We start from the raw sequence: 10,134 nt of genomic DNA on the forward strand, positions 1-10,134 counted from the left end.
ATTCCAGTATAATTACAGCATAATATCAGTTTCAGGTGTACAGTATAGTGATTCAGCAATTCTATACATTACTCAGTGCTTATCACAATAAGTGTACTCTTAATCCCCATTATCTAATTCACCCATCCCCCCATCTACCTGCCCTCTGGCAACCACCAGTTTGTTCTCCATATTGAAGAATCTTTTTGTCTCTTTTCCTCTCTGTTTATTTGTTTTGTTTCTTCAATTCCACACATGACTGAAATCATACAGTATTTCTCGTTCTCTGACTGACTGATTTCTCTTAGCACCATACCCTCTACATCCATCCATGTTGAAAATGGATCAGCAAAATAAAAATATTTTCCACAGAAAAGGAAACAATCAACAAAACAAAAAGACAACCTATTTAATGGGAGAAGATATTTGCAAATGATATATCCAAGAAGGGGTTAATATCCAAAATACATAAAGAACTTATACAAGTCAACAGCAAAAAAAATTAATAATAATTCCTTTAAAAATGGCCAGAAGAAATGAGCAGACATTTATTCAAAGAAGACATACAGATGGTCAAAAGGCACATGAAAATATGCTCAACATCACTCATCATCAGGGAAATACAAATCAAAATCGCCATGAGATATCACCTCATACCTGTCAGAATGGTTAAAATCAACAACACAGGAAACAATAGATCCTGCAAGGATGTGGAGAAGGGGAACCCTCTTACATTGTTGGTGGGAATGCAAACTGGTGCAGCCACTTGGAAAACAGTGTGGAGGTTCGTAAAAATTAAAAATAGACCCACTCTATGATCCAGGGATCCCACTACTGGGTATTTACTCAAAGAAAATGTATTTGTGGGAGGAGGAGTTAAGATGGCGGAGGAGTAGGAGACACCTTTTTCAGCCGGTCCTCCGAGTCGAATGGGATAGGTACCAGACCAGCCTAAACAACCACAGAACCAGCCTGAGACGCAGGAAGATGCATCTGGATCTCTACAAATGAACATCTCCAGCGCTGAGTATTGAGGTACGAAGCGGGGAGCCATGAAACTGTGCACAGATATCGGAAGATAAACGGAAGGGGGAGGGAGCCGCCGCGTTCGGGCGCCGGGAAGCGGTAGCCACTTGCACGGGGGAGCGGGCGGGGCTCGCGGACGGCACCCGCAAAACAGCAGACTGAGACCGTGAGCCAGGTGCGCGTGCCACCAGGCATCTCACGGAACCCCGGAATCCCGGTGCGCTCACTGGATCCAGACTGAGACCGGGAGTTTCCGGAGCGCGCGCGCGCGGGGCGGCTGGCGGCTGGCGGCTGGCGGCATTAGAAACACAAAGGACAGAGACGCGCCGGCCCTGGAAGTGAGGGCTGGGACGCCGGGTGTGGGGCGCACATCCCGGGACGCTGCAGGGTTGAGCAGCACCAACAGAGACAGAGTTAAAGTGGCCAGAACATTAGTAGAGAACGGGCCGCGATCCCTCTGTTCTGTGACAGAGGCTGAAATTTGGCCGCTGCTGCTCTGACTCTCAGAAGAGGCACAGCAAACCGCCAGGGAAAGTCGCCAGAGAACAAAAGCCTGGAAAAACCGGCTCAGGGAGTGCCCATCCCCATCCCCCCTCGCAGGGGACACGGAGACTCTACCCAAACAGGGCTGCCTGAGTATCGGCGCGGCAGGCCCCTCCCCCAGAACACAGAAGGCAGGCTGAAAAATCAAGAAGCCCATAACCCGGGCGCCTGGGTGGCGCAGTCATTGAGCGCCTGCCTTCGGCTTAGGGCGTGATCCCAGCGTTCCGGAAAGGAGTCCCTCATCGGGCTCCTCCGCTGGGAGCCTGCTTCTTCCTCTCCCACTCCCCTGCTTCTGTTCCCTCTCTCGCTGGTTGGCTGCCACATAAATAAATAAATAAATAAAATCTTTAAAGAAGAAGCCCACATCCCTAAGATCCCTATAAAACAAGGGGCACGGCCTGGGACCCAATCAATAATTTGGGCTCTGGAAACCCCGCAACCTCTCTTCATCAGAATGACAAGAAGGAGAAGCCCCCCCCAGCAAAGAAAAGACAGTGAGACTGTGGCCTCTGCCACAGAAATAATGGATATGGATGTAACCAAATTATCAGAAATGGAATTCAGAGTAACGATGGTCAAAATGATGAGTAGAATTGAAAAAAGTATAAACGAAAAGGTTACTGAGAATATAGAATCCCTAAGGACAGAAATGAGAGCGAATCTGACAGAAATTAAAAATTCTATGGGCCAAATGCAGGCAAAACTAGAGGCTCTGACGGCCAGGGTCGCAGAAGCAGAGGAAAGGGTTAGTGAATTGGAGGATGGGTTAATAGAGGAAAAAATGAAAATAGAAGATGGTCTTAAAAAAATCCACACCCACGAATGTAGGTTACGGGAGATTACTGACTCAATGAAACGATCCAATGTTAGAATCATCGGCATCCCCGAGGGGGTGGAGAAAAACAGAGGTCTAGAAGAGATATCTGAACAAATTGTAGCTGAAAACTTCCCTAATCTAGCAAGGGAAACAAACATTCGTGTCCAAGAAGCAGAGAGGATCCCTCCCAAGCTCAACCACGACAAACCTACGCCACGTCACGTCATAGTGCATTTCGCAAATATTAGATGCAAGGATACAGTACTGAAAGCGGCCAGGGCAAAGAAATTTCTCACGTACCAAGGCAAAAGCATCAGAATTACGTCAGACCTGTCTACACAGACCTGGAATGAGAGAAAGGGTTGGGGGAGCATATTTAAAGCTCTTTCAGAGAAAAACATGCAGCCAAGGATCCTTTATCCAGCAAGGCTGTCATTCAGAATTGATGGAGAAATAAAGACATTTCAGAATCGCCAGTCACTAACCAATTTTGTAACTATGAAACCAGCCCTACAGGAGATATTACGGGGGGTTCTATAAAAGTAAAAAGGCCCCAAGAGTGATACAGAACAGAAAGTCACAGCCAATACAAACAAAGACTTTACTGGCAACATGGCAACATTAAAATCATATCTCTCAGTAATCAGTCTTAATGTAAATGGTTTGAACCATCCCATAAAACGCCACAGGGTTGCAGATTGGATAAAAAGAAATGACCCATCCATTTGCTGTCTACAAGAGACTCATTTCAAACCCAAAGATGCATTCAGACTGAGAGTAAGGGGATGGAGTACCATCTTTCACGCAAATGGACCTCAAAAGAAAGCTGGGGTAGCAATTCTCATATCAGATAAATTGGATTTTAAACTACAGACTATAGTTAGAGATGCAGAAGGGCACTATATTATTCTTAAGGGAAGTATTCAACAAGTGGATATGACAATTATAAATATATATGCCCCCAACAGGGGAGCAGCAAGATACACAAGCCAACTCTTATCCAGAATAAAGAGACATATAAATGAAAATACATTAATAGTAGGGGACCTCAACACTCCACTATCAGAAATAGACAGAACACCCTGGCAAAAACTAAGCAAAGAATCAAAGGCTTTGAATGCCATACTCGACGAGTTGGACCTCATAGATATATATAGAACACTACACCCCAGAACCAAAGAATACTCATTCTATTCTAATGCCCATGGAACATTCTCAAGAATAGACCATGTTCTGGGACACAAAACAGGTCTCAACCGATACCAAAAGATTGAAATTATCCCCTGCATATTCTCAGACCACAACGCTCTGAAATTGGAACTCAACCACAAGGAAAAATTTGGAAGAAACTCAAACACTTGGAGACTAAGAGCCATACTGCTCAGGAATGACTCGATAAACCAGGAAATCAAAAATCAAATTAAACAATTTATGGAGACCAATGAGAATGAAAATACAACAGTCCAAAACCTATGGGATACTGCAAAGGCAGTCCTAAGGGGGAAATACATAGCCATCCAAGCCTCACTCAAAAGAATAGAAAAATCTAAAATGCAGTTTTTATATTCTCACCTCAAGAAGCTGGAACAGCAACAGAGGGACAGGCCTAATCCACGCACGAGGAAGCAGTTGACCAAAATTAGAGCAGAAATCAATCAAGCAGAAACCAGAAGTACAGTAGAGCAGATCAACAGGACTAGAAGCTGGTTCTTTGAGAGAATCAATAAAATTGACAGACCACTGGCAAGACTTATCCAAAAGAAAAGAGAAAGGACCCAGATTATTAAAATTATGAATGAAAAAGGAGAGGTCACGACGAGCACCATTGAAATTGGAAGGATTATTAGAAATTTTTATCAACAGCTATATGCCAATAAACTAAGCAATCTGGAAGAGATGGAATCCTTCCTGGAAACCTATAAACTACCAAGATTGAAACCGGAAGAAATTGATTCCTTAAACAGGCCAATTAATTATGAAGAAATTGAGTCAGTGATAAACAACCTTCCAAATAACAAAACTCCAGGCCCGGACGGTTTTCCTGGGGAATTCTACCAAACATTCAAGGAAGAAATAATACCTATTCTCCTAAAGCTATTTCAAAAAATAGAAACAGAAGGAAAGCTACCAAACTCATTCTATGAGGCCAATATTACCTTGATCCCCAAACCAGGCAAAGACCCCCTCAAAAAGGAGAATTACAGACCGATTTCCCTAATGAATATGGACGCCAAAATCCTCAACAAGATACTTGCTAATAGAATCCAACAGTACATTAAAAGGATTATCCATCACGATCAAGTGGGATTCATACCTGGGATGCAAGCGTGGTTCAATATTCGCAAATCAATCAGTGTGATACATCATATCAACAAGAAAAGACTCAGGAACCATATGATCCTCTCAATCGATGCTGAAAAAGCATTTGACAAAATACAGCATCCTTTCCTGATTAAAACCCTTCAGAGTGTAGGAATAGAAGGTACATTTCTCAATCTCATAAAAGCCATCTATGAAAAGCCTACTGCAAATATTATTCTCAATGGAGAAAAGCTGGAAGCCTTTCCCTTAAGATCAGGAACTCGACAAGGATGCCCACTCTCGCCACTATTATTCAACATAGTACTAGAAGTCCTTGCAACAGCAATCAGACGACAAAAAGGGATCAAAGGTATTCAAATTGGCAAAGAAGAAGTCAAAATGTCTCTCTTTGCAGATGACATGATACTCTATATGGAAAACCCAAAAGAAGCAACTCCCAAATTATTAGAAGTTATAGAGCAATTCAGTAACGTGGCAGGATACAAAATAAATGCTCAGAAATCAGTTGCATTTCTATACACGAATAACGAGACCGAGGAAAGAGAAATTAGGGAATCCATCCCATTTACAATAGCACCAAAAATCATACGTTACCTTGGAATTAACTTAACCAGAGACGTAAAGGACCTATATTCTAGAAACTATAAATCACTCTTGAAAGACATTGAGGAAGACATAAAAAGATGGAAAGATATTCCATGCTCATGGATCGGAAGAATTAACATAGTTAAAATGTCCATGCTACCCAGAGCAATCTACACTTTCAATGCTATCCCGATCAAAATACCAAGGACATTTTTCAAAGAACTGGAACAAACAGTCCTTAAATTTGTATGGAAACAGAAAAGGCCCCGAATCTCTAAGGAACTGTTGAAAAGGAAAAACAAAGCTGGGGGCATCACAATGCCGGATTTCGAGCTGTACTACAAAGCTGTGATCACAAAGACAGCATGGTACTGGCACAAAAACAGACACATAGACCAATGGAACAGAATAGAGAGCCCAGAAATGGACCCTCGGCTCTTTGGGCAACTAATCTTTGATAAAGCAGGAAAAAACATCCGGTGGGAAAAAGACAGTCTCTTCAATAAATGGTGCTGGGAAAATTGGACAGCTACATGCAAGAGAATGAAACTTGACCACTATCTCACACCATACACAAAAATAAACTCCAAATGGATGAAAGACCTCGATGTGAGACAGGAATCTATCAAAATTCTAGAGGAGAACATAGGCAACAACCTCTACGACATCGGCCAAAGCAACCTTTTTCATGACACATCCCCAAAGGCAAGAGAAACAAAAGATAAAATGAATTTATGGGACTTCATCAAGATTAAAAGTTTCTGCACAGCCAAGGAAACAGTCAGAAAAACTAAGAGGCAGCCCACGGAATGGGAGAATATATTTGCAAATGACACTACAGATAAAGGACTGGTATCCAAGATCTACAAAGAACTTCTCAAACTCAATACACGAGAAACAAATAAACAAATCAAAAAATGGGCAGAAGATATGAACAGACACTTTTCCAATGAAGACATACAAATGGCTAACAGACACATGAAAAAATGTTCAAAATCATTAGCCATCAAGGAAATTCAAATCAAAACTACACTGAGATACCACCTTATGCCAGTTAGAATGGCAAAAATAGACAAGGCAAGAAACAACAATTGTTGGAGAGGATGTGGAGAAAGGGGATCCCTCCTACATTGTTGGTGGGAATGCAAGTTGGTACAGCCACTCTGGAAAACAGTGTGGAGGTCCCTTAAAAAGTTAAAAATTGAGCTACCCTATGATCCAGCCATTGCACTACTGGGTATTTACCCCAAAGATACAGACGTAGTGAAGAGAAGGGCCATATGCACCCCAATGTTCATAGCAGCAATGTCCACAATAGCTAAATCGTGGAAGGAGCCGAGATGCCCTTCAACAGATGACTGGATTAAGAAGTTGTGGTCCATATATACAATGGAATATTACTCAGCTATCAGAAAGAACGAGTTCTCAACATTTGCTACAACATGGACAGCACTGGAGGAGATAATGCTAAGTGAAATAAGTCAAGCAGAGAAAGACAACTATCATATGATTTCTCTCATCTATGGAACATAAGAACTAGGATGATCAGTAGGGGAAGAAAGGGATAAAGAAAGGGGGGGGTAATCAGAAGGGGGAATGAAACATGAGAGACTATGGACTATGAGAAACAAACTGAGGACTTCGGAGGGGAGGGGGGTGGGGGAATGGGATAGACCAGTGATGGGTAGTAAGGAGGGCACGTATTGCATGGTGCACTGGGTGTTATACACAACTAATGAATCATCGAGCCTTACATCGGAAACCGGGGATGTACTGTATGGTGACTAACATAATATAATAAAAAATCATTAAAAAAAAAAAAAAAAAAAGAAAATGTATTTGTGGTCTTTCTGACACTAAGAACATATGAGGTCAATCTATTTATTCAAATTTGTCTTTCCATATAGGCTTCACTGGAACATATATGTTTGCTAATCAGTGTTTGCAAGTGGTGACAATAGGCATTCTGAACACCTAGGTGAATAATAGAATAAAACAAGGAGACTAGCTTTAAAGCACAGCAGCATGCTTGTAGAGAAAGTGCCTGACATGAAGCTTTTGAATTTTGAAGCATCTGTTTCAAGGACAACCATGCTGAATAAACATACTGTCAGGTGTGTGACACTATTATCAGATAAGCACTCAGGCTGCCCCAGTCATGAAGCACCTCTTCAGAAAGCCCTGGGTAACCTGGATACTGACACATGAGAGATCCTCCATTGCGTTTCTGTACCAGAATTTTACTCTTATGTTTTAAACTGGTCAATAAAGAGATAACCTGGGAACCCCTAGCCACTCTGCCCATAGACCCCCTAATTCTGGCTTTTCTCTCTCTTGCTATGAATCTCTGCCCCCCCAGACCTTTCTGCCTATGCCCTCCAGGAGCTGTAATAGACCTGGTTTTGTTGGAGTTCTCTGATGGGTGTTGCTGAGGCCTGTCTTGCAGTCACAGTGAGAATCCAAGGGCTGGTGCAGCCACAGCAGAGGCTCTGGTCAGGGAAGCATCTGTGGGAATGTCCACAAGCACAGGGGTGCAGGGGGCGCCCGGGCTTTCCTAGCCTGAGCATCCTTGTCAGGAGCCTGAGACTTAAACAAAACAATGCTAGAGACCACATTCTCAGGAAGAGGAGTAGGATAGAGATGTAAAAAGATTGACAGATTCAAAGGAAAACTGTGATTTTGTATTCTCCTCTACAATAAAGTCATGTGAAGAACGTAGTGGCCAATGTAGTGTCTTCCATATGAAGAATACAACTCATTATTATTCTTTTGGGAAACCTAGAGAAAATTTAGGTGATATGATATGTCATTTGAAATGAAATTTGTTTGAAGACATCCAGCTAGCCCCTTGATAGATACAGAAATTTCTAGGCATTTGTGATCCAAGGTTGAAGAAACCATTGGAATGTATGAAAAAATCAGACAAAGCAGAGGATTAATAAAGTGATTACTTAAATGTGTGGAAAAGTTGAATTCAAACTAATGGAAATTCCAGGGAACAAAGGTGCAGATTCTAGAAGGTGCAGATTCTACTTCCCCTCTCTGATCAAAGAATATCAGGTCCTCACTCTGGGACTGAGTCCTACAATCATGGGCACTTCTTCAGCCCCAGGACAATGGCCGTTATGTCACTGGAACCCCAACAATTCTTTTCAGAGCCCTCTTTATGTCTCTGTTCCTCAGGCTGTAGATGAAGGGGTTCAGCATGGGCGTGACCACCGTGTACATCACCGAGGCCACTGCACTTGTTTGGGAGCTCTGGGTAGCAGCAGAGCTAAGGTACACTCCTAGGGCCGTACAATAAAATAAGGAGACAACTGAGAGGTGAGATGCACAGGTGGAAAATGCTTTATACTTGTCTTGAGCTGATGAGATATGAAGTATGGAGAAAACGATCTTAGAATAAGAGTAAATAATCCCAGCGAGGGGACCACCAGCCAGCAGCACAGCTGCAAAATACATCATCATGTCATTAAGTAAGGTGTTGGAACAGGCAAGTTGGACTACCTGATTGATTTCACAGAAAAAGTGGGAGATTTGCTCCTCTCTGCAGAAGGACAACCACAAAACCATTAAATCTTGTAATAAGGAATTCAGGGCACTGATCATCCAAGACACCAGAACCAGCAGTCTACAGTAGGTGGGTTTCATGATGACCGTGTAGTGCAGGGGGTGACAGATGGCCACAAAGCGGTCATAGGCCATCACAGTCAGGAGAAAGTCATCCAATCCAGTGAAGAGTAGGAAAAAGTATATCTGAGTGATGCAACCTTCGTAGTTTATGACTTTGCTCTGAACCTGGATGTTCCACAGCATCTTGGGGATGGTGGTGGAGGTGAAACAGATGTCTACAAAGGACAGGTTGGCCAGGAAGAAGTACATGGGGGTGTGGAGGTGAGAGTCAGAGCTGACGGCCAGGATGATGAGCAGGTTTCCACACACAGTGATCAGGTACATGGAGAGGAAAAGCCCAAATATGAGGGGCTGCAGTTCTGGATCCTCTGATAAGCCAAGAAGAAGAAATCCTGAAATTTGTGTATCATTTCCTGGTTCCATGTGATGGAGGTGACTACCATGGAATAAAAAATAACATGACTGATTTTCTCACTAATGAACATTACAAATATCATTGAAATTCTGCAATTTTTATTTTACATTCAAATGTGAACATCCATAGTTTTTGTATGGAATCTGTCCCTTTTCAGGATCCCCATGCCAGCTCTGAATAGGAATGTGCATCCCATACATGGCCTTTTCCCGAAGTACTCATGTATTCTATACTTTCAATAAGAAATTCCGTCATACATTTGAGAAATAAACTTCAGTACTGACTAACCTCCAGGCAAAGAGTAAAGGTGTCCGGAAACAAAAGTCTGCACCATTCAGTGATGGAGAAGATAAGCAGATAAAATATCAGATAAAATATCAGACGGTGACAGGTGCAATGATGAAAAAAGTCAGTAAAAAAGAAATACTGCATGGAGGTGTTATTTTTTACTGGTTGTTCAGATAATAGCACACATTTAAACAGAGGCCTCAAGGAGGAGACAGCGGGACCTAGGGGAGGCAAGATGGTGGAAGAGTAGGGGACCTCATTTCGTCTGGTCCCTTGAATTTAGCTAGATAACTATCAAATCATTCTGAACACCTGTGAATTCAACCTGAGATGTAAGAAAAGAATTGTTGGAATTCTACAAGCAGAACGGTGAACACTTTTTTGCAAGGCAGGAGGTGTGGAGTAGTGAATCTTGGGGATACTCGGAAGATAACCAGCAGGGGGAGGGAGCCTCTGTAAGTTGGCTACCTGAGAGTGACATAGCCCCAGCACACAAAATCAGAACCTTTAAAAGTCTGCTCCAGTG

At 42.6% G+C, this 10,134-nt stretch overlaps 1 protein-coding gene across 1 annotated transcript; it reads right to left on the reverse strand.

Annotated features, from left to right (window-relative positions):
* Positions 1-8,395: 8,395 nt before the first annotated feature.
* LOC113249855 (olfactory receptor 7A17-like) lies at positions 8,396-9,328 on the reverse strand. Its single transcript, XM_026491306.2, has one exon. It carries the CDS (start codon positions 9,326-9,328, stop codon positions 8,396-8,398), a length of 933 nt encoding a protein of 310 aa, XP_026347091.2.
* Between the last annotated feature and the right edge of the window lie 806 nt (positions 9,329-10,134).

This window comes from Ursus arctos, unplaced genomic scaffold (assembly GCF_023065955.2).
Source record: "Ursus arctos isolate Adak ecotype North America unplaced genomic scaffold, UrsArc2.0 scaffold_14, whole genome shotgun sequence".
In the NCBI taxonomy this organism is placed as follows: domain Eukaryota; kingdom Metazoa; phylum Chordata; class Mammalia; order Carnivora; family Ursidae; genus Ursus; species Ursus arctos.